Source organism: Silurus aristotelis (genome assembly GCF_946808225.1).
Source record: "Silurus aristotelis genome assembly, chromosome: 16".
Taxonomy (NCBI): Eukaryota; Metazoa; Chordata; class Actinopteri; order Siluriformes; family Siluridae; genus Silurus; species Silurus aristotelis.
In genome coordinates this window covers 5040748-5066481 of record NC_139589.1, presented here as the reverse complement: position 1 = coordinate 5066481, position 25734 = coordinate 5040748, and the positions used below count along the sequence as shown (strand labels likewise).

Genomic DNA, 25734 nt, shown 5'->3' with positions numbered 1-25734 from the left:
TGGTGGTGATGAAAAGGCATGAAAGTGGTGAAAAGGGTTAAAATGGTTAAAAGTTCACCACCATAGCTTGTTCTTTTGGCTGTATTAAAATACTTGATCGAAATCGATAACTTTCACCTCCATCCCAATAATTTTATCCAATTCATTTTTGTTTGTATATAGAAAAAAAACAAAAAAAAAAAAAACAATGGACATCGTCTCAAAGCATTTTTTAACATAAAATTTGTCCCTTATAATTGTACATTTATCCCTAATGATAAACTTGTGTATATATATTTTATAGTACAATATATTTTGTTATACTTATTAGTTTATACTTTATAGTAATACTTTTTACTTTTATCTATACTTTATATTTGTAGTTATTGGTTATATTATATTTACATGTTGGACAGTTGTAAAAAGCATTTCACTACATTTTGTATTCTGTATGATTGTGCATGTGACAAATAAAATTCTATTTGATTTAAGAGTGCGCCAGTGGCAACTGTGGCAAGAAACCCCCCTGAGACGGCATGAGGAAGAAACCTTAAGAGGAACCAGACTCAAAAGGGAACCTCATTCTCATCTGGGAGGCACCGAATATCCATTCATTACAGTTCCATCATTGTTAGGGTGTGCAGAGATAGACGATTGTATGAGACTGCTGATATTAATTACAGTCCAAATCCATCCTCAAAGTTCTTAATGGATCCCATTAAGCACAAACATCAACCACCAGGTACACGTAAAAACGTTTTAGGTTTTTCTTTATATTAGTGTCAGTTGAAATGTATAAAATCTGTTTAAAAGTCTGTACATATGTTGTACTTTCGGACGATTTATTCAATTAGCGATGTTATGGGTTGCTTTTGGTGGTTTATGGGGAATCTGGGTCATTTTTACCGGGTTTATTAGACTCGAGTCCTCTGCCTTACATTGTTAACTTCTTCCAAGTCAGAAAAAGTGTTTCTGTATTCAATTATTATAATTGATATTTGTAAACTTTGCTGAAAGGAAACATTGCATTTAAGAGCACTTCAGACCTGGAAGTACCGTACTTTGAGACACATCCGCTTCCGTTTCTCCAGGATATCTACAATTACCAATTAATAGCACTGTGTGCTCATATGTAAAAGACAACAGCATGTTTAAATGACATAACATTGGAGGTCATATCCGAGGAGATTCTTAAAAGCACCATCTCAGCATGAACAAATCAAACATCCAGTAACGTCCATGAATGTTTAAATCTAAGTAGGTGAAACATTGTTGGTATCGGTATGAAGTATTCACGCTCGGTGTGAAAAATACATTCTCTTTAGAGGCAGCAAAATGTATAAAAACCCCAGCACCAGATACTAATCAGGTCAATTTGGAGGGTGATTTGCCCTTCCCAACGGTCACAAAAAGGTGCTCCATTTTTATTTGGCTTTTAAATGATGGCTTTTGCCAGATTTTCCTGTGGTGCGAGAGGCTGTGTAATCTGAAAGTAACCCCAATCTTCTCGCAGTCCAACATTAACTAAAATGCTGGTAAGGGTTTCACGAGTGAAAAAGTGCTACTTTTACTCAACGATAAAGATGTCGGACTTTTGAATGAAAGATCACGAGTCCATCGCAGCACCACCAATTGCTTAAGGAACATAATGGAATCCATCATGTCGCCTAAGAAATTCGCCATTTTCATTGTCCTGTCAGTGGACTCCACAAGCAGCCACTTTGGCCCCTTTAAAGAAGGTGGACATGTTGAGATCTCAACAAATGTCTGCAAAGGAGAACAACATATCATGTGGAAATCTTTTCTAAGCCCACGGTAAAGCAAACGGTTTCCGGCCTGGTCAAGGCGCGAGTAATAAACGCAACATTACGAGGGAAGGTGAAACCTGGAACTGCTGGAGGCGGCATTGGGCACACCGAGGTGCAGTTTAGAGGTCACGCTTGTGTAATTAATAAGCCAGACATTCTGTAGCAGCTGCATGAGGAAAGAAGCTCCTGGCTAACCAATGTCGTAACCAGGGGACCCCGGATCGAACCTTTCTTTTATGAAACAAGTGTGTGTGTGTGTGTGTTGGATTTATAAGAAAGCGCAAAACACAGTATCCGTCTCGGGTATTGAATTCCGCTACTCGCTTGCTTTAATTGTGTTGCACTTTTCACCCACGTCATTACGAGGCAAAAAAGGTTCACTGCCCGGTGAACTACTACTTGCTGACAGCAGAATGGCAAAACTAGAATAATAAAAAGGAGTGGACTTTTACTGCAGGGAGTGCAGACAGTCCAGACGGTGTTGAGATGGGGTTTTTATTTTTTTGCAAAATGACTTTGAATGAACTTCCAGAAATATTAATAGGTTGACTCAGAGTCTTCTGGGGGGCTCGGCGAAAATAGGGTACAGACAATGAGGAGTCAGGGGGACGTAAGGAAAATGAGGGGCTCTTGGAGGAAAGCGAAAGTTCAGCAGTCTCTTTATCTTCTGCTGCCTAACTGTCCTGAGACATAAGACGAATCACAGACATGGACAAGAGGAGTGGCTTGGTTCATCTTGGCACAACGGCATTCTTGTGGCCATGTCCTGGCGTGCCTCCAGCGGCTTTGTGTAAACTGGATGTGATGCCGGGGACGCCATTGGAATACCAATGTGCCCAGAGTTTAACAGCATAGCATCCCCAGGCGCCTTGCTTGCACGTTGCCATAAAGCGCAAGCCAGCACCTGCAGTAGCAGCGAATAATATGATTATAAATGGCGCTCCGGTGGGAGGAAAGCAGGAGACTGTGCGCCACAATGGAGCAGTGTGTATGCAGGATGCCCTTTACAGACTTCAACTCACCACTACATGCTGATTAACCACACACTCGGCTTGTCCAAAAACAAACAAAAAAAATAGTCTAATGCCTGGCCAAGTGCAGACCAGAGAGAAGGGGGGGAGGAGATGAAAATCACGATCCTAGTCACGAGCTACATTCGCACTCGATGAGAAGCGTGTCACACAAACCAGATGAGACAAGCTTGTCTCGCCAGCCATCTGGCAGAGAAAACAATATTTCCTCATTCAAGCTCTAATAAAGATGGACGCGAGATGGCTCTTTTGCAGCCCGTGTGCGTGCGCGCGCGACTTCGTGCGTATTAGCAGGCAGTGTGACTGATGAAGGGCTAAGGGGCATGCAGGTACACTCCAGACATGCCCATCCTAACAATCTCCATGTGCTCGTCTTCAAACAATCACACTCTCACTCACACACACACACACACACGCCTCTTTCCTGAATGTCTTACACTGAATGTTGACTGGATTGGAGTGCTTTCAAATTAAATGTTTTTCAAGCAATATGTTTCACTGATAGCAAGCCAGACTTCACAACTACACACAGACTTTCAAAGTGTAAAAAAATAAATAATAATAAAAAAATAATAATAAAAAAGGTTGGGGGGGGGGGGGGTAAACGCTACTATGCTTCTACAATCAGAATAAATCTGTATGTGTATATACATAACATCGCATGATTGTCGTGTGTTAATTCCTGGCTAATTGTAACTGAATCACACATCATCTGTTCTAAATGTACTGTAAATTAATAGGTTTAATAATCCAACATGTGCATGGACAAAGATTTATGGTTTATGCAAATTAATGTTTATTATTAGTGAAACCAAGCTCAACAGAGCAAAATATTCATACATTTTTTAAATTACTTAAATGATCAGGACACTAAACAGGAACTTTTGCTGTGTTTCCACAGGGACGGTTTTAATTGCCGGATGAGTGCATCATGGCGGATTTTGGTGCTTGATTTGAGACTTGGCATATTAGTAAAACAAATGTTTAGTAATCCTTAGTTGGTCAAGTTTATTTATTAATTATAATGTTATAATGTCAAATGATAAGTGTATAAACACACCTAAAAAAATGAGGATTCGCTCAGTTACTTCAAACATGGGCTGCTTGTATTACAGACCACCCTTTACCCTGAGTACATTCAAAGCCAGTGCTCAGTGTTAATGATCAAAAACGCACACACAAGTACAGGCTCAGCAGATGAAACGAGTCCTGCCAAGAGCTAAAGCAGCTATTCATCGTTTTATAGCCAAGCCCTAATAAAAGCTCTGTAGCATGCACAGATGGAGTCCAGGATTTTAAACAACGTTTGACAGGGAACATTACAGCGAGCTGAGGCAAGATGGTGCTGCGGATGTCCAACTGCTACTCTGACACTCACGGCGCTGACTGTCTCCACTTCTTTCTCTCTCAGTCTCACACAGCCACAAACCTCCATCACAAGGAAAACAGCCTTCCATTACACTCTAAAGCTCCAAAAAAGACCCTTTCAGTCCCTATTTTCTACACTTATTTACTCAGCCGTTCGATTTACCCATTATAGCCTTAGTTATACTTCTATAACAGGAACCGCGGCACTCCAGATGCTCCCCTTGCCTTGAACCATAGCGCATCTTTCTGAAAGTGCAGAGAGCCGTAGATATAGGAAAGACCCTTTCGCTTCTCTTCCCACCGCCTGATTTTCATATCAGACGATGCTGTTCTACTTCTGTCTCCTCGTACACATATCTTACGTAACATTTCTAGGTTGTACTGAAATGGGGGGGGGGGGGGAGGCTGGGGCCTTGCTTATATACAGATGCAAGCACTAAAAGCATGTGTTTTTTTTTAATCTCCCTGCCACTTCCTTCTAGATTTTCTGACTTTCCTTAAACCTTCCACCTGAGCTTTCGTTTGCCAAGCCGCATTAAACATTCATTGGACATTCCCGCCATCTGGCCACAAGGACCATTTATCAGTTCGTCAATATGTATCCGTAATTCACTGTGCCGTCTATTTCAAAACTTTAGCCAACAACAGAGGTCAGAGGTTCCCATCCGCGCCCTTAACTCCATCTTTCAGCCATTCCTTTACCCGCTTAGCATAAATCTATGCACAGGATACATCCGATGAGGATGAGCCCCATCTTTTAATATTGTATACGTCGTAAAGCCAGTATCTAAGAGCATCTTCTGAGCACAGAATGTGATTTGAGGAAAAGAAAAAAAGGCTGCTCTGGGAGCGTTGTGTTATTGGAGCATCTAGCTCCTGAGCAGGCTGAATGTAAGTAATTGGGTGGATAGCACTTTGTTAGAAGCCAGGGGCCTATGAACAAGGTGCTCTAAAAATAGTGTAGCCAGAATCTCACCATTAGGAGCAGTCAGAGACCGGAGATAAGTCTGTACGCACTCATTTTTTCACAGCCAGGCTATTCGGGTGGCAGGGATACAGCAAGGTGCCTTGGGGGCCACACGAGAAGCTTTTGGGCCGACGTCCATAAACTGGCACACAAACAATGTAACAGTGCTGATCCAAAGCCAATGGAACCATTTTATTGGGTGGAATACAGATGTTCCAAGGAGACTTACATTACAAACAGTGTGCTGGTTGCCAGTCGAGCATTTTGTACAACTCCAATTGTTTTTTATTATGGTTTGAACACCAATGGTAAACTAAGTAAACCATTCCTTATTTAAAAGAACAAATCCACTACTTAAATACATCTCCATTGAAAGCAATTGTACTCCTTTTACATTAGTGCTGTGATTTAAAGGTACTTAAGTATCAAAGGTAAAATTGCTGATCTATGAGACATTTACTGTAAATAACCAATGCAGTTAAGTGATCAATTCTACTGCACATCATAAAATGTTTAAATAGTGTTTAATGTTATAGATGCAAAGTGAGAATACTCTTACTCTATTTTACCAGATTCAAGGGCTTACTATATACATAACGGCAGGCAGATGCCAGGAAAAGGCGGGCAGATCCGAGTGACTGTGGGTGAGCCCTGGCGTGAGTACTGAATAGAAAAGCATCAAGGTGAAAAATCATATTGCGTCAAGAAAGCTCTGCTTGGTGAACTTTTGCCCGTCTCGCTTTCTTCCAGTGCGGAACCAGTGAGTGTGTTACAAGTGTGTCTTTGGATGTGGTACCTAAACGTGTTTCAGCATAATAGTACTCATTAACAAAAGCCAGTTCCATAAAGATGAGATTAATGGGAAGGAGAGGATCTTAAGTGGCCTGTTATCGAGATCTGGCCTTAACCCTATTAAACACCCTTGGAATTAATTGAATCCCTGACTGCACCTGAGGCCTCCTCACCTACATCAGTACCTGACTTTACTAACACCCTTGTGTCTGAAAGAGCCAAAATCTCCACAAGCACACTCCAAAATCTAGTGGAACACCTTCCACGAGGAGTGGAGCTTGTTACATTATAATAGCAAAAGGACACAAAATGTGGAATGGGATGTTTAAAAAGCACATGGTCAAAAGGCCACAAAACCTTTGTCTATATAGTGTGCAAAAAACACATAGTTGATTGCTGGTACTACTGGCTATTGGCAAAAATCAATACTGATAGTTTTTCCGGGTGGTGTCTGATGCGGGACCGGCCAAGAAGGTCCGCTGTTGTAACGAGAGCGGCCTCTAGAGGTGGATCACAGACACCACGTGCTGTTTGCTTTTACACACGAGACCGCGTGCTGCAGGGAGAGTGGAATATTATAGTTATTTATTATAATTTGTTATGTATATAATTATATTAATTTATTCATATTTATTACATTTGGCACATTTTCATGATTCAACGAAAGTCCTAAGATGCCACAGATTACATTTTTTGCTTAATTCTTTTGTGATCACAACTCTCATGGTCTCGACATGAACAATGTTTCCTCATGATCAGTACTTGATTTTTCTGTGTATTTCGGCATAATAGCATGTTCTAGAGGCAGCATCATGGATAATAACCATAACCAACATCTTTATGTCGAGATCACGAGAAAATTGAGTGGTTATCACAAGAAAAAAAATTTTTTTTAATTATAATGCATGACCTCTTAGGACTTCCATATAATTCAGTATTGTTTTATTTTTTTATTTTGTAATAAAGTTCAGTCTTATTTTACGCAGTGTGTTACGTTTGGGTGTTTTTTTTTAGCCAGTATCTTTTCAAAACTATCGGTTGATTAATTATCGGCAAGTACAATCCATCCTACATCGGTAAATTCCACTATCGGGCGACTTTTTTCTTCCCATCCATCCATCCAATTTATTAATATAGTTAAATATGTGTGACTGCATCAAAGACAAAACTACAGCTTTTACACCTTAACAGGGTTTTTCCAACAATATAGTAATACTGTAAAAAAAACAAAAAAAAACTTCCTTAAAGCTTGACATGTACAACGAGACTGAAACTGAGCCCTGAAATTGCTTGTATTTCTAAACGCGTAAATCACCAAATCCAAAATGTACTCTGCTAAATTTATAGCTCAGAAGCCTTAAATGCCTTAACCAACAGCCTTAAGCCTCATGTTAGAAGGAAAAACAGCATTCCTGTTTTTGACGGAGTTTTTTCCAGTCAGAGAACAATGCTGAACAACTGGTCATCGCAAACGCCACCGCTTTCAACATTTCATCTCCGAATAGCTCTGGTGGAGCTCGACTGTATGCTTTAGTTTACCATACTGCTGCCCAGAGAGACGGCATTCTGCTGAAGAAAACTGTATTTGTTCCCTCAGTACTGTACGGCTCCCCGAGGCAGAACACCACTTCCAACGCATTGGACTCTAACCTTTTTGCCACCTATTCACTCTGCATACTCTTAACTCGATCCAGTTAACAATTTCCAGTTCATCACACTGGAAAACCTGCCATTCAGCAGCAGTCCAGACTTTATTGTCTTCAGCCCACACAAGCCTCTCAAGCATGTTTTGATGCCTAAGTGCATGTTTCTGAACTACAAACAATCCAACAGCTCTGCATCCTGAAGTTTCTTATGCTCTGTTGAAGCAGACACTTCCTCATGTTGAGACTTTCAGCTGTGCTTTTATGTCTGCTGCAGACAGCCTTCTGTTACATGCGCTAGAGATCCTTATATACTTATCAGATTTTCGGTGTTGATCTGCCAGATCTTTTCTTCTTTCCAGAAGCCTTTTCAATAGAGCTTATAGATATTCCCTTAGAGTAATAACAGCTTGCTTTTTCCTCGTTATCACAGGCTGACATTTGCCTTCAGTGATGACGGCTGAGTGTCTTATGGGTTTACACTGTATAATTTCAGGATAATTTTGCTGGTAAGTAAAAGAAAAGAAAAAAGGAGGGGAAAAAAAAGAAATGACATTGTCGAAAAAAAAAAAAAAAAAGAGGATATGCATCGGCCAGTATAATTTAATTGTGACTAATGGCAGTCGAGACAAGGTTCTGTCAGTGTCCGAAATTGTAGCGCTGCAACGACACTCGCATGAAAACAACAGACTTGGAAGATTTATGGAAGGAGATGAACTCAAACAGCAAAAAATAGAGTACCGCCCATGGCAAAACCTAAGAACTAATACTTGCTCACATTATAACATTTCTGGTCAACATGTTATGTCTTAGATACAGGTAGTCCCTAACTTACTATGGAGATCGTCCAATTTACAGCACTATAATGAATAAACTTTACTGAGCAGGGACGTGGACAAGCGGCAGTTCACAAGTGGCGGGTAAGAAGCAAACCTGTAGCTGAAGAGACTAATCAGAACAGATTGTTTTAGGCCATGTCCACACTAATATGTTTTCATTTGAAAAAGCATATTTTACTCGCAGTTTTTGTCCTTCGTCCACACTAAGACCGCGTTTTTTTTTGTGTGTGTTTTTGAAAACGCTCTCCAACGCGGATAAAATTGCAAAACAGATTTCACAGAGGTTTTTAAAAACGCTGACGCATCTTTAGTCATTGCTGTGCCAATTCAAAGAGCCAGAAAATAAATAAGCGCCAGGGGGAAATGAGGCAGGTCGAAATATCTTACGATTTGCTCGTGCGTACTACAGGGACGTGATCGTTGCAGACGTTTCGGTGCGAATGAGCAACTTTTGGAAAACGATTAAAAACGAAAATGTGGATGCGGAACCTTTTTGAATGAAAACGCTGTTTTCAAATTAATCCGGCTTCATTTCCATGCATCCTTAAGACTTCTAGATTTTCCCTCTTTATCTTTTTGTTGTCTTAGCAAAAAGACTATTCTGGATTATTGTGAACGTAGCATCAGTGTTTGGCAACGCTGATAAAAATGGAGAGAGAAAAGAGCTAAAATTGGGCTTTGAAACACCAAAAACACCAGGAAAATAAGGCGCTCTACAATTTTGTCATAAAGCTATCAACATAACATAACATCGTAACTCTAGGACTACCTTTACATTGAGTTGCAAACCAGACAAAAAATACAGTCATCATTTCAAGCTCGCGTTGATATTTAGACATTATGTTGTTTTGCCTTACCCAGTCACAACCATGAAATCTTAAGACATAACAATGCTAATTTATTTACACTTGGGCTTGCAGAAGCTCCGCTCACAAAGCCTGATTGTTCGCATAAGCAGAATGTGATTTTCTTTTAACACTGGTCTATTGTGAGAGAATCTCCACCACACAGTCTGTTACAAAATTTCAGTCAAGGTTTTCTTAAAAATCCCATGGTCTAAAACAGGATGAAGGGTTTTGCTTCTAAACATCAATTTTTTTTCTTTTGGAAATGAATGCTCTCAAACCCTAAAAGTCCTTGCTACTGAGGGTGTAGTACAGGCGCGTGTGATGAATGTAAGGGTACAGTTTGAAAGCTTGTATTATAATGGACTTAGTGCTTGTATCTATAACAAGACAAACGTCTTATGTGTTTAAAAGAGCAAAAAAAAGTGACTAGCGTTTCCCCCAGCTGAAACAAACATCTGTTGAAACTTGAGATGCCTTGGGAATAAAAAAAAGGGGGGTGCTGAGGTGTTCTAGCTCAGGTTGGAAATGATTTGCTGTGAAGAGCTCATGGCATGAAGCTGTTATCCAAAACACTTTCTAATGGCTTTAACAACGAGCTGCTTCCTGCATGGGAATCTAAAGACGTGTCGGTATTAATGCATTTGACTAGCTGATCAGCTCACCATACTTTATTACATTATGTTAATGATCATTTTGAAGGTAATATTATTAGGACACAAATGTACCAAGCAAGGCAGTACAATTAAGCTGGCACAACTAGCACATGGTTTTATAATTAGTAAAACTGGCCCCCTGCCTAGTCATTATTGATCTCATTTTTAGCTATTTGTCCATTATAACCTAATTATTGTAGGTCTAAACACAGCAAACTGACAATCAAACTAAAGACTGGTCATTAATAAGAATGAAAAGTGAATAAAAAAAGAAAAAAAAAAAGAAATTAGCAGGCTTGAATGTTTTTAACCACACGGTAAAGCAAAATGGCCTCCAGAATGTAGTCTTCAAGCTTCCACTTTTACTAACAACTGACAGAATCCCACATCACCACTGACCAATAGTCCCTTCCCTCCTCTTCAACCTCAGCTGCCAAAATTAAAACAATAAATAGAATTTCAGATTTTTTTTTTTTTGCCATTTGTCTTCCCAGGCTTGTTTACTTTTAATGTCCTTCTTTCCTGTTCTAGCCCAAGGGTTCCTCAAGGGAGAGACTCTTAGGCCCACTTCCAAACTAATATGTTTTAATTTGAAAACCATCATTTTCTGTACGTTTTGGACTTCCGTCCACACAGAGATGCCATTTTCAGTCCACAGAAAAAACATCGATTTTTAAAACCGCTCTCCAAAGACCGTAAATCTGAAAAAGCTGTTTTTGTGTGGACTGTAAAAAAAAAACGAAGGCGTTCGAAAACGACGACGCGAGTCGACAAGTCTTAGACATTTCGTTGTGTATGAACGAAAATAAACTATTTTAGACAAAAACTATTTCTAAATTTGTCCGGATTAGTGGACACATAGCCTTAGACTTCTAGACTTTACCCCATGATCCCGATTTGCCTTTTAACACAAAGGAACATGGGTAAGATATAGACAGATGGTATATATCCCAAAGCATGTGTACTATACTAAGACTGAAAAGATTCCTCGAGTAATTTGTTTACAAAAATGTGTTAGTCCATTTAACTACACGCGGAGCATTGTGTTTCTCACAGGCCGTTATTACTGCCGCACCACCAGCTAATCTTTGGGGCGCCCTGGACAGGTAAACACAGAAGAAGCTGCAGAATAAAAACTGGTGAAGGAGGGGATTCAAACCAAAGTACTAAAACAAAGTAAACACCGTACAGTTGGGTTACCATTTTGAAAGTAATTTTAAATAAATTTAATATTTTTCATTTCTATGCAGTGCGGTCAAAAACTCCCCCCGCAGTGACCGTGTAGACAGAGTGAAGCACGTTTTAAAGCTGCCGGCTAAATACATGGATTTAGTTCATGGAAAATTTTAAGCAGCTTTTCCGGGGACAAGAAAACCACATTGCGTTACTGTGCGAGATTTAATGAATAAATACGAGAGTGAGAATAATTATAAGTTTTAATTAAACAAATATTTTCCTGAAACCAACTCTGCATCGCCACTGCGGAGGGACTTTTTTTGGACGCGCTGGATTTGCATTTTGATGCAATATTGCAATTAAATGCACTAAATGAGTTTAGTAATTCACAGATATCCTTGTATACAATTTTAGCAATAAAAATTTACGTTTACAAAAATTACTTGTTCAATTTAAGAGACTTGTTTTTTCTCTCTTATTTAGTATTGCTCTTTGATTAAAAAAAAAAAAAGCATGTTTTATACGATTCTTCGATTAATCGATTATTAAAATAATCGATAGCAACAGCCCTAATGTGAACACCTGAAAATCCATACTCGTGTATAGAACACCTCATTATAGATTTAGTCTGCCTCAGATAACTCCAGGGCTTTTCACTGGATTTTGGAGGGTGAACCAGAGCATCAGTGAGATCAGGAACTGGTGTTAGATAAGGAGGCCTGGTGTGAGGTCAGTATTCCTTATTACACCAAAGATATTCAGGGAGGTTGAACCTAACTTCATGAAGGTCTACATATTTTTCAGGAATAACGTGTATGTTGATATCTGGATGCGATGAATTTGGACCTGTTCTTGGAACGCTCTTTGGCAGTGTGTGTAAATAAGAAAGTGGATATTAATAATGAATAGTTGATTAATAAAATCACCACCAAAGAGATTGTTCTGATTCAATGCCCATCTTATACGTTATTTACAACACACACTCCTGATATGCACATGACTGGAGAGGGTAACGTATTGCGTGCCTACCTCTAGCCTCCCTGTGTCCGGCTGGAAGCCTCGCGCAGGGTCCTCGGTGGTCACACGGCACTGGATGGCACAGCCATTGATCTTGATTTTATCCTGCTTCAGTCCCAGCTCGGGCAGGCTGCGGCCTTCACACACATGCAGCTGAGCATGGACCAAATCCACACTGCAACAAAGAGACACAAAGAGAGACAGCAGTGTAAATGTCACTATTATCAGTGCAACTGTCAAGAGAATGGGTTTTCTTAATCGAGTCTGGTTCCTCTCAAGGTTTCTTCCTTGTGGTGATTCAGGTTTTCCTTGGCACAGTCACCCATGGTTTGAAATCTGTATCTGAATGCAGAAAAGATTGTAAGATTTACTGATTCGCACAAGTTATCGATTTGCTGCATCAATTTAAAAAGTGTGCATCGGATACAAGTTGGCATTTGCATCACGATGCATTGTGTTTTTGCATGGGTAAAAAACTATATCTATAGATAGAAAGTGAAAATTTTGTATATTAATAAGTTTTGTACTACAGCCAAGATCTGGTGATAATCGTAGTAAGAGAGAGATGTGAGGCAGTGTTTGTTCTGCTGTGGCTGATGTAGGAATTTCACCGCCCGCTGTTAAATAAACCAAGTGTTGATCTCTTGAGCTCCACGTGTCGGTGTCCGACCTGCAGTGGTGAAAAACTGATCGGCAGAACAAAACCGAGAAGCCACGAATGCACGCAGGGTAATTACATATACAGCTAGTCTCCGACTTACAATGGATAAAAACAGCCTAACTCTGAACCGACAGTCATCTTAGTGTGGCTTTAAAATCTTATAATTCGTTCTTAATCTGGCCATATATATATTTATATATATATATTTCATATGATGCTTCTTGTGGAGAGAGAATAACATTTTGTAACTATTTTTAGTGATCCTTCAACCAGCTGTAGTTTAGGCTACAGGTAGGCACAGGTACCAAAACCTGCTAACAAGTGCAGTCATTGGAGAGGCTTGCGTTCTTCAATAAATATCTAATCTAAGTGATTTTCTGTATCACATCTTATTAATTAACTAAGAATTTATGAGATGAAGGGGAGGAAAAAAAGAAAATAGCCAAAAAATACAACTCTGCAATAGGCTGCCCTGATTTTTAAAAACTGACATATTTCATTATTTAGAAAGTAACCAATATTTTATGTGTGGAATGATTTCTCTTCACTAAACTGTTTACTAAGCGTGTTCTCTCAGCCCCACCTCAGCACTTGCATAAATGTATAATTTGTTGTCTGCCTAAACCAAAGAGGCAAAAGCGAACTATCTGTAACATTGAATTGCAGAGAATCGTATTGCATTGATTCGCTTGGTGTTGAATCAAATCACGCTGTATCGTAATAGGAGTGAATCGTACCGCATCGCATCAGTAGGTGTTCGTATGTATCGTATCGTTGGCTATGCATCGAGATGCGAATCGTTTCGGCCTCGGTTACGGAGAAGGACATCCCTAGTATGCAGATTATTTAGACTCGGTTGGGTAAAATGTACAGTCTCTAAGAAAATATTTTATAATCTGGTACATGAACACCGAGCTTCCAAAGATCAATGTCCAAACTGGAACGATTTGTGAAACGATCTCAATATTGACGCATTTATTTATAGTACATTACAAACATGATCGAGTGCCATATGTAAATTTAGATTGTGGCTTAATACCAGCTGTAGCCGTCACTGCACTGTAATAACCAATTTAATCAGCTCGGAATGGCATTCTCGTTCATATGATTGACGTCCTTTCGCCTTCTAATGAGATCCGAGCGAACGCAATATGGAAAACACAGGCCATAGCGCCGACTCTGCCAGAGGATCCATCATTTCATGATTGACGGAATTAATTCAACAGTCTCGGGATACTATTGGTGTACAAGCGAACAAAAAGAGTTGCGAAGAGACATCTGTGTGATGACGGAAATCATTACGGTACGTTTGAAAGTTGTCAGAAATCATTTTGAAGGCATCTTGAACTAGGATTGTCTTTTTTGTACTCAAGTTGGTCACTTGCCAATTCCTATCTATTAGTCTGCTCTCAGCTATCACACAACAGCTACCAGCTGGGAAGGGTAAAGACTAACACATGTTTTGTTCAAGTATCCGCCATCTTACAGTTCTTCGATGCCTACAATTGGCCTGGGTCATGATTGACAGGCGAGAGACAGTACGGCATACATCCCACGCAGGTCTACGAAGGAAAGATCACGAATTACGTTCAATCTAATGCCGTGCCTATAAATCCTGCGCCATGCAAACGTCCTTTAATTCTAACAAAAAAAAAAAAAAAGATCTGAAAGCCTGGTGACATTCACTCCAGCATTGCGAGTGCTACAGGAAAGGAATACCGTCATGCTCCAGTGGCTTCCTATTATACAAGTCTGACAGCCCCACTCTCTCACTCTACAGCTCCTTTACCTGGCAAAGGAACCGAGGGACCGGGGAGAAACGAGCAAGACAGACAGGTCCACAAACAAAGACTAACCAAAAATAAACAAATTTTATTTGTATTTTTTATGACTATTTAACTAGTGTGATTAAAAATGGCTCAAAATCACAGGCCGATAACAACGACATCTCCGTATCTAGGCCAGGAGCTGAGCTCAATTCAATAAATTGAATCAGTCTCTTGTGCAATTGGGTGAGCTTCCACAACACAACCTGTTATCTCACTGGTTAAAAAGCTCCCCAGAGTGTCAATGTGGATTTATTAAGCAGAGATCACTAGTTTCATCCAGAGCAATTCAACATATTGCCTAGGAAAGGAACAGCATTAGGTGGCGAAATTGGGGAGTTGTAATTGTTATAATTTGGTCCATGTGGAACAGTTTCGCAAAACATTTAAATTCGACGTATCAGTCAACCTCACGCATCACCTGGAATGTGACTAAGCAAAGACTAAGCGTGGCAGGAAGGAAGATGTTCTAGATTTTGGAGTATGCTTGTGGAGATTCAGTCACAAGGGTGTTGGTAAAGACGGGTACTAATGTAGGTGAGGTGAACAGACCTGGGGTACAGCATGGTTAGAGTTCCAGTTCATCCCAAAAGTGCTTAATGGGTTTGAGATCAGAGATCTATAAGCAGGTCGCTCAAGATCTTCTACAACCATTCCAACCCAAACTGTTTATAAGCTGTTTTTGCACATCCTTTTGACTGCTGCTATTGCTGTTTTACACAATCTCTTTTGTTTACTTACACTTAAACTTCTGTACTCGGTTCTCTCTGCACTCTACTGTATAATATATAGTAAAGTTTACTGGCGGTGATATTTTGTGTCTTGTGTATTTGTCCTACACTGTCTTGTGTTGTCTTTGCACTGTTTCCACACGATGCACTTTATGCTCTGTCTTTTCTGTTATGTAGATTTATGTTTTTTAAGTATCACCAGGGTTCTGGAGGAAAGTTGTCTCATTTCTCTGTGTACTGCATCAGCTATATATGATTGAATGACAAAAGCATTTTGACTGACTTGACTCTTGACCTATGCAAACTATCTTCAGGGAGCTGGATGTGTGTACAGGGGGCACTATGATGCTGGAACAGGTTTGGGTCTCCTGGTTCAAGTACAATGGTGTGACTGAGGTAAATTTTTTTGAAAGAAGCACATATAGCTGAAAAAGTCAGAGGTCCCAATACTTGTGTATATAATGTAGAGATGATTACACAATGAAGATTAAAGGAGAAGAGTAATACGAAATGTATTGCATATCATGTAGTATTTATGAGGATGTTGGGAAGAAAAACATTGTCAAATATTCGCTTTATAAAATCATGTATCAACTGTTTTGAAACAAAGCAAGCTCCATGGTTGGTCACGTCGCTTGCCAATGTGATGTCTAAGGTTTTTTTATTGCCATCTCGGGGAAATTGATAAAGCCTGCATGTGCTGTTCTGACATATCAGATGGATGACGAAACACACTGAAGGAGTCAAATATTGCGACTCTCGTCCCCTATCGTCCGAGTTCACCTTACTCCCACTCCTTTAGAATGCGAAGCAATAATTCTATTAGCAAACCGCTCGAGGAAGGACGCGAAAGTGCTTTGGGCTGTTTATGGTCTGATTACATACAGTTCTCACAAGACAGTTCTTATCGTCTTTCTTCTGTGTTTAAACAGCTGCAAGGCAAAATTGAACAACAGCATACTCAATCAGCCTTCCTTCTCGACTAAATGAATAACTACAAGGATGTGTGTGTGTGTTTTCATGCCTGGCAGGTTAAAGAAAGCGAGAGACAGGAAATAGAGTATCTTAAACAGATATGACAGCAGGAAGAAGCGACAGAGTCGTTCTTGCTTTCACAGTTGATCAATAAATCAAGTTACCAAGCACTGCTTCTGTTAGATAGATTTAACAATCTTCTGAAATTCACACACGCAAACACGAACATACACACACTCCAAAGGGACTGTGGAAACAAACATTTCACATCATTAATTCTTAACTATGCTGTGCTTGTGAAGTCTCTAGAGAATATTTGATGTTGGTGTGACTCAGGTGACATCATTTACACTTGCATACATTTGCACGTCCATTTCCCACTCTCGTTTTCGATTTAAAACGCATTATAAACAGCGATTTCTAGCTCACATTAATGCAATTATCCAGTCGGCCAATCACCTAGCAGCGCAGCCATTCTTGCAGATAAAGGTCAAGTGTTTCAGTTTTTAATTGATCTCAAACAGAACTGTATTTGGGGGAGGGGTGTTCTCACAAACCCCTGAGATTCTCGCTCACACACACACACACACACACACACAGTTTCACAAGTGGAAATGCCATTTTTGTGAAAGCGGTACAAACAGCATGGCTACAGTAACTTAACAACCATCTCTCATCTCATCTCATCCCGCTTATCCGTAATTCGGGTTGCTTAGCAGTCTAAGCAGATTCCCCAGACACTTCTCCGTGTCCGGGGATCGGGCTGTCAAGGCCCCCGCCTTCGACTGCTGCCCAATCCTCTCAGCACCGGCCCCTTACGGTCCCTCCTGCAGGTGATGAGCCTACGGGAAGGCGGCCCCACGTCGCTCCGACCTCACGGTCCTTGATTTATTTTTCTCGTAAGGGTCCCCTGAAGCATAGCGGGTTATGGGCCTTGCTCAAGGGCCCAAGAGTGGCAGCTTGGCGATACCGGGGCTTGAACCCCCGACCTTCCGATCGGTAGCTTTAACCAACCAGATTTCAAGCTGGCCACTCCGAGGCTCACTAGCAGTCACGGAATCACGTTGGCATTTTCCCGCCCTTCGATTGGATGGTCAGAGTTTGCAAACATTCACTCCACAATGACTAACAAAGGAGAACAAATCGATTTAGTTGCAGATACACTTATTTACAAAACAGCTTTTTCATATCCCATTGCGTTTTTCTTTGCTGTAGAATCTGCATGGGAATAACTACACAAAATGCACTGGAAACCCCAGGGTCATTCTATGAGGTGAATATTGAAGCTTCTGCAATACATGCTGTATGCGAGTAGCACAGCTGTGGCTGCAGTGAAAGGAGACTTGTTGAATTGTCTTCATTGGGTTTCTTGCTTCAGTAAAGGCATTCATTCTTTTTGTATAAGATTCCTGTCTGTGATGCAGCGCTTTGTTATACTGCGTTTCTCTATAATATTGATGGTTTCTATAGCCGTGGTGCCATAATGATGGTAATTAAGAAGTGGATTGACTCATGTAGGACCACACTGGAGGCCTAGGTGTGAAATGCACGGCTTGCCACGGTCAAACAGAAATAAAAATCGGTACAAACAACAGAATACCACATCAGGATCTGCTCCAGCAAAGAAAACTAGACAAAATTCCTGATTCATGGGAGCTTTCTTTAGATGATGCACACATACAATTGGGGATGTGGTAGCTCAGTGGTTAAGGGATTGGGCCTTGGATCAGAAGGTTGTGAGTTCAAATTCCAGCACTATCAAGCTGCCATTGCTGGGCCCTTGAGAAAGGCCCTCAACCCTCAGCTGCTAAGATGTAAGTCACTGTGGGTGAGGGCATCAATGTGAATGTAAAACTAAAATTACAAAAAGTGTGTTAAGCAACTAAAAATAAACACTACAAAAAATTTTTTTTATAAAATCAGTCATGTACAGCCTTTAAGATAATGTAAATTACTGCTATTCCAGGTGGCAATTCAAAAGAGTATGCAGCTCCAGGTTGCCAAATGCTAGTGTTTACATGCAATTCTGCATTTTGCGCAATAAATCACTGGTATACGCAAAACTTCTCTCTTTTTTTACGACAAACTATGACTAAAACGTGACTTAGTGTAGCTGTACGTACCAAAAGTGTAGAATGTAAAAGTGAGAATGTTGAATGGTGTACAGAAAAGTCACACTGTCACATGTATGTATTGTATCATGGAGCTCTGCATCCAATGCACTGGATTATCTCAAGGAATGTTTAAAGGGGGAAAAGAAATGTTTAATTTCTTTGCTGCAAAAAACCTACACGGCGAAACAACTCCTAACGTGAAATCTCGTCCCCTTGTCTATTGGCACCCACAAGACTTTCACGACGACGCAAATTGCCTCGAATGGCCGTCACACTTCATTACAAGGGGAATTTTTCCAAATCCAAAGAAAAATCACGATACTCAAAAGTAAATTTACACCTTCGCATTTCTGACGATTAAGCAAAGGGAAGCGTGCCGTAAGGTCTCCCATCATCACCGTATGAGAGTTTTCTGAATTGAATTAAAGTAGTACAGTAGTAAAATGTATTTATAATTTTTTTTTAAAACCTGCTTCTCTGCACAGCACAGAGGGGGGGGGGGGGGGGGGGGGCTTCTGCGTGGTGCCAATTCTTGCACTTCGCAGATATTGATTTTTATTTGTTAAACACGAGTCCTTTCATTACTGCCATGTTAAAATCCATTTTATCATCATTCCCATGGGGACACCGCAAAGCAGAGCCCCATTACCGCAGTCACTGTGGGAATATTTTCAATTTTGGTTCCCGCGGATAACCGTGGTATTAGCGCTGTCCCCATCCCTCTGTAGCTCTCTAATTAAGATAAGGGCTGTAGCACTGGATCCAAGCCGTCGTGCAAAATAAATGAAAAACATGGCAGGTTACAGTGACTGATGCAGCGGCGTATGTACACGCCGTATTTGTCGACTTTCTACTCTCAGGTGCTTTTGTGCAGAAGATATATGGAAATAAGTGACATGTAATAGTGTTTAAAAAAAAATAATAAAAAATGTATCTGTAGGAGGATCTCCGCATGCTGGGTTGCTGTAGATGTACATGCAGAGCTATTAGCAAAAGACAAAGAAAAAATATTACAAGGCCGTCTCCAGGGAAAATAGATCGGCGTGTCTCTGTACCTTCTGCACAGCAGTCTCGTGTAGGTGTTAATTTATGCCGCTGTGCTTCTTGTTAGACATACTTTCGCTTGCTGTGTATGCAAATCACACTTTTTGGAGACAGACCACACACATACACACACCTCACTTACTGTCCCTTAGTATTTTTTTCTTTCCGGATCATTTCTGAAGTTAGGCTGCAAGAACAAACTTGGAAGACCGAGAAGGAATTGAATGAGGTTGCGAAAAAACAAAAGGAGGGGGGGCTGGGAGGCAACAGCAAAACAAAAGACGCTGCGAAATCTCAATGGTGTGTGCGAGAGCTGTGCAGGAGCAGCGGTGCTCCTGAATCGAGGTGGAGGGTTCCAAAGAAGCCGCTGTCCTAATGTATTCGCTCTGATTTTTTATTCAGTTTTAATTAGCAGACAGAGGCTTTCGCGGCGACGATGAAAAACTAGCATCGGTCTAGAAATACGTACGAGCACAAAATGCAAATGAAAAAACTAAAAAAAGACAGATGAGCTCGGTACAGCGAGTCTAGACTAGTCAGGTCCCCACTGGCAGTGTTTGAGTCACTTTTTAAAGATGTCTGACAGGGTAGCACGCTCAGCAGAAGACAGCTGACTGCACTCCTGCCTCCCTGGGCCGTCGCTCCATTCGGCACATGTGTCTAATCTTTAGCCGTGAGCATGTAGCGGATGACCGGGTTTGTTTAAACAGCAGTGTCTCTCGCCGTTATTTACTGATCACTGAAGCTGATCTGCTGACAAATGGCAGCTGTGTCAAACGAGACCCCAGAGTATGTGTATACTTAGCAAGGGCCAAGCGCATAGGAAATGGCAACTCCTAAGCGAGGGGAGAACTGGGTAAAGTGGCCAAAATGGCAGAAAAATGGCAAAAAAGATAATGTCAATACTCTCACTATAGAGCCTCTAGTGCTCCTGCTCCCTCATGTAATTATCCAATCATGCAATCAGGTGTCAGCAACTCAACGCATGTGATCATCGGGTTCGGGAGTTTTAGTTCAGCTATGTTCATACACTATATGGACAAAAGAATTGGCACGCCTGCCTTTCCAAGCCATATATGGCACACAGTTGTACCAGTTGTCTTTGGATGCAGTAGCATGAAATTTTTCCCTTCATTTGAACTAGGAGACCCAAACCTGTTGCAGCATGACGATGCCCCTGCGCAAAAAGCAAACTCCATGCAGATATGCTTTGCATGGTTTGGAGTGGAAGATCTCCTGCTATAGAGCTCTGACTTCAACCCTATTGAACCCCTTTGGGATGAATATGAATGCTGACTACACCCTAGGCCTTCTCACCTCCATCAGTACATGACTTTACCAACACCCTTGTGTATGAATAAACACAAAATATCCAAAAAATGTAGGAGATCTTTCCAGAAGAGTGAAGGGAATAAGCGCAAATTGGGACTTAATGTGGAAGGTGATGGTCAAAAGGCATAGACCATACTTATGACTAGGTTTCTGCAAAATTTTGGCAACTTTGTGCAAGTGTTTCTTCGAGAAATTCTTTGCTGAGAAAAAACAAAAAACATCCAGTGAAAGGACAAAAATCAGCAGTCTGGCACCTAAACAAAATATACAACATTGGACATCGAGTCAAACGCGAATTGGTATTTACTATGTGCACGTTCTTCTACGATTCTACTGCAGCATTGGACTGGATTTATTTCATTTAATTATATCAAAACACTGGTGCATTTGTGGTCATCTACTGTCATGAGGAATAGAGAATACAGTACAATAATATAGGATAATAAACAACACGTAAAGAATGGTGTACTTGTACTTGGTGTACAAGTGCACGTTTAACTATGACTTGCACCAGCATTTATGGGGAATCACAATAGGGTTTTTTTTTTGTGTGCCTGAACTTTGGACCGCCTCCTACAGGTCATGTAATTTTATTCAATGTTCGTTTATGGTATTTGGCAGCTGCCCATATCCAGAACAACTTACAATTATATAATTTACACAACGGAACAGGTGAGGGTTAAGGGCCTTGCTCAAGGGCTCAGCATTGGCAGCTTGGTGTGGCTGGGATTTAAACTCACAACCTTGCAAAGAGAAGTCGGATGTCTTTATTAAAGGTCGACCAAAAGTGCAAAATTAAATATCGATAGTTTTTCTGGGTTTCGTCCGTTGCTGGAGCGGCTGAGAAAGTCGGCCGTCAGTACGAGACGTGCTGTTTGTTTTTACAAGTTATACTTATTTAATTTAGAACATGATCCTGATTTAGTACAGTTTTTTTTTTTATATATACATTTTAGCACAATTGTACATGGAGTGTGTTTTTTCCATTTTGTTTGATTAATAAATTTTTTTTTTATATCGATTGGTTGGTGGTTATCGGCTAGTACGCTCCAACCTAGCTTTCAGAATCAGTCAACCTCTAGTCCCAAACATAGAGTCTTACCACTTCTCATGAAGTCTCGGATTTGGTACATGTTCTCAATTCACATGACAGCTTTCCAATTCAAATCAATCATTCTTTCAGCCAAAACCGCCAGTGTAAAATCCTCCGGGGACTACAGCGGGCACAGACTCACGCCAACTGGATGTTATTCCAAAAATTCAACTGCATGGACTCTGTGGTTAGGCACAAGTTCATTCTGTTCATTTTTCTTCAAGTCTACAAACAGGTAATGTAAGCAGAGCTCGATTAGATCAGATGACAAGAGAATAGCGGCCTGCAGCTGTTACACAGATGGACAGTGAAGGATTAACCCCAGCACAACAGGCAGTACAGATAAAAAAAAACTCTTATAAATCTTCCTTATCGGCAGCCTGACCTTCACTTTAAATGTGTTCCTTACTTACTTACCCGCCCCCCCTGTATCTCCTTCACCAGGATTTTCATTCTTTATCAAACTCTATCCAAAATCTAGCGATTCCAAAATTTCTGGGCTCCAGCTCAAAAAAAAAATGCATCAATGTTCGAACGTAAACGGGTTGGACGTGCTAATGCCTCACTGGGTGCCCCGCAAGACTGGAAAAGCATCCAGCCATCTGTCTCGTTCATCTTTCTTAGTCTTGCTCTTAGTCTCCCACCTTCATATCCGTCTCTCATCTTAATGTCCTTGTCTAATCTTTCCCTGACAACAAGCGGCCCCCGGTATAAACGAGCGCCTGCAATTTAGAGGCAACTCTGAGTAATTACTACCCCATTACCAAGGGCACCCGAGAGAGCCCACCCACGAACCAGGACAGAAAACAAACACAAATGCAGATGGCATGAAAGGGGAAAAGTAGAGAGCGAAAAATAAATTACTGCATGTGAGAAGACTATAGGGAATAAGCAAAAAGAAAACACCATTTCCAAAAAAACTCTAGCAGTAGATCAGACTTCCATTAAAAAAAAATAATAATAAATAAATAAAAAACTACCCCACTCTAAAAGATTATGCAGAGATAGATGACCGGGTGAGGGATGGAGACATGCGAAATACTCCCTGAATGAATTACACAGTCGGGGGGGATTGCATTAGTGGCACCGCAGGTTAAACACGACTGAAATTCATCTTCTGCGCGGCCCACAAAAAGACAAATTTACAGCCTGCAAATCAGCCTGACAGAAAATCCACTCGTCCTATAGGCTATTCAATTTGTGTTTAACTGTGCAAAACCCTGATTTTAGCACAATTGCTCCCGAGTCTTAACATATAGCTGTGCATAGCTCCTGCCTGCACAATGACTTATGAAGTTCTGTGCCCCCTGTGACTATGCGTGCAGCCTTGTGCTGCCATCTGTTGGCATGTTACAAAACTAGTCTAGAAACATTTTATACCATGTATAAAAAAAAATATATATATATATACTATGGCTATTTCACTCTTTTTTTTACATTTTCAACTATTCATTATAATGTAAATATAATTTGCAACAATCATTTTTTTGAGGTAAAGTGCTGCTTTTTTTTTTACCTTTTTACATTTATGTCTATGGTCGAGGAAATTTTAATCCCAAGATTAAGACAGTAAACCTTGGAGAGAGTCAACAGAGCAAAATTGTTTATGCTATCAGGTGGGAGGAAGGAATACTCTTGTAAACCCCTGTCAATCAAATACTCTCTAGCTATTCATTGGCATCAGTGTGCTCTTGTATGTGGAGGAGGGCAGACAGCACTTTCTTTTTAGTGGGCTACTTTTATGCTAATTACATTGTTACAACTCTAGGAATGTTTGGTACCACATCATTTTACAATTAAAAAAAAATTTAAATACTATTTGCCTTTTTTTTTTATACCACTTTCAATAATTTAGCTAAACAATCCATTGTTTGCCATGTACTGTACAAACGTTTGTGCTTTTTGAACATCCAATTCCACATTTAGTTTTCATTTGCTGGTATAACCACCTCCACTCTTCTAAGAAGGTGTTCCACTAGATTCTGGAGTGTATTTGAGGAGATTTGTGCTCATTCAACCGTAAAAGGTGTTAATCAAGTCAGGTACTGATGTAGGTGAGAAGAGGAGTCCTGGGTTGCAGTCAGCATTTCAATTCATTCCAAATGTGTGCAATAGGGTTGAGGTCAGAGCTCTACAGCAGGCCACTCAAGATTCTCTATTCCAACCAATGTCTTCAGGGAGCTGGTTTGTGAACTGTGATATTTTCATGCTGGAACAGGTTTGGGTCTGTCAGTTGAAGTAAATGGTAATTTTTATGCTACCGCATACAAAGACATTCTATCAAATGTGTGCTAACAGTTTGTATGTCAAAAGCAAAAAACCCTTCTTGCACTATCACAAGCTCCCCTAGAAATGAGGACACTGTTGCCAGTTCCACTTTATTTTTTTTTCTTCACCAAACCAATATTTTTCCAGGTTACATGCTAATCTCTGCTGTTCCTCACCAGGCATAGAAAAAGGAGATTTTTAAACCCACCTAGTCAATGCCTGTTAGCAAAGCCACATGTTTTCATCTTCACCGATTATGCACAATGAACGAACAAATGGAAGATTTAATGAATTAGGAATATTAACCAATTTTATTTGCCTCTTTTGTTTTGTTCTTAGATAAATAGTGTTTAAATGGACTGGTAAAATTCATACAGCGTTTTGAAAAGAAAAACATTTTGTTTTTGAGATGCTGGTTTTAAATGGATCCATTTAAAAGCATTTTTTTCCCTCTGGAAAGGCATCTCGGGTTTTTTCCCATTCACTGGAACAAAAATGTAATTGTCTTATATGATTTGTTACGAAGCAACAGGTTTTAAAACATCTGAACAGCGTTGATTTGGATTGTAATTAGTAGTGTACCGATAGTGGATAAGCAATTAATCAAATAAAATTGAAAAAAATATATACACTGGGAAAAAAAAAAAAACTCAATTGGATTACAAAAATAATAAATAAAAAAATAAAACAGTACTTAATTGTGAAAATGTGGTAAATAAAATAAGCCTCATGCGTGAATATTCGCCTTTAGAAGGCGCTCTCATAATGAGAACGGACCTTCTCAGACGCTCCAGCAACGGACGCAAACCGGAAAAACAAATGGATATTTGTTGATATTTTTTGTCAGCAATCAACTATTGGTGTTGAATATTCAGTCAACCTCTAAGACGTCAGACTTCTTTCCGGAACGTTGTGCGTTCAAATCCCAGCAACACCAGGCTACCAACGCTGGGCCCTTGAAAAAGACCCTTATCTCTTAACTGGTTAACTGAATAAGTGAGATAAACGTAAGTAGCTCTGGACAAGGGATGTCTAATACTTTCAATGAAAAGGAGGTGGTCCGAGTTTGGTTACACTGGAGATAATATAGTTAAATATACATATGTACGTATACACACACACACACACACACCTCGATATATCGCAGATCGTACATCGGCAACATCGCGGGTTCTCATATGACTATTGCGGATATACCGTGCAAAACTTTACTGTGTTACTGTATAAATGCTTTAGAATGTGTTAACATTTACTAAAACATTTTAAAATCTATTTTCTTTTCAACTGTTTACTTTAGTTAATGCACTATGAATGAAGCAAACGAGGTACAGCGCATAGCCTCACGTGTCAAAACCAACAGCAAGTGGGCTTAATGATTCATCTCCAGCTCTCATACTGTATAACAGACCAACTTAGCCGCTCCAGAGCAGATGCGACCAGGAAAAACTATCGGTATGGATTGTGCCAAAAGTACCAGCAGTCAACTATCGGTGTTCAATCATGTGTTCAAGCCCACAGTTCTGTAGAGCTTTGGATGAAATAAAAGTAAAAAAATTGAGGCAGGACATT

General features: G+C 40.2%; 1 protein-coding gene across 4 annotated transcripts in view; it reads right to left on the bottom strand.

The window, feature by feature from the left end:
* pcxa (pyruvate carboxylase a) overlaps positions 1-25734 on the bottom strand; it is a 169513-nt gene that overhangs the window by 88520 nt on the left and 55259 nt on the right. For all 4 annotated transcript variants that reach the window (XR_014537208.1, XR_014537209.1, XM_083564517.1 and 1 more), the window contains exon 9: positions 12134-12296. Coding sequence is in view for 2 of the 4 variants with exons in the window: in XM_083564517.1 (XP_083420643.1) it covers positions 12134-12296 (163 nt within the window). In the remaining 2 variants the exon portion in view is untranslated. The remainder of the gene's footprint in view (positions 1-12133; positions 12297-25734) is intronic.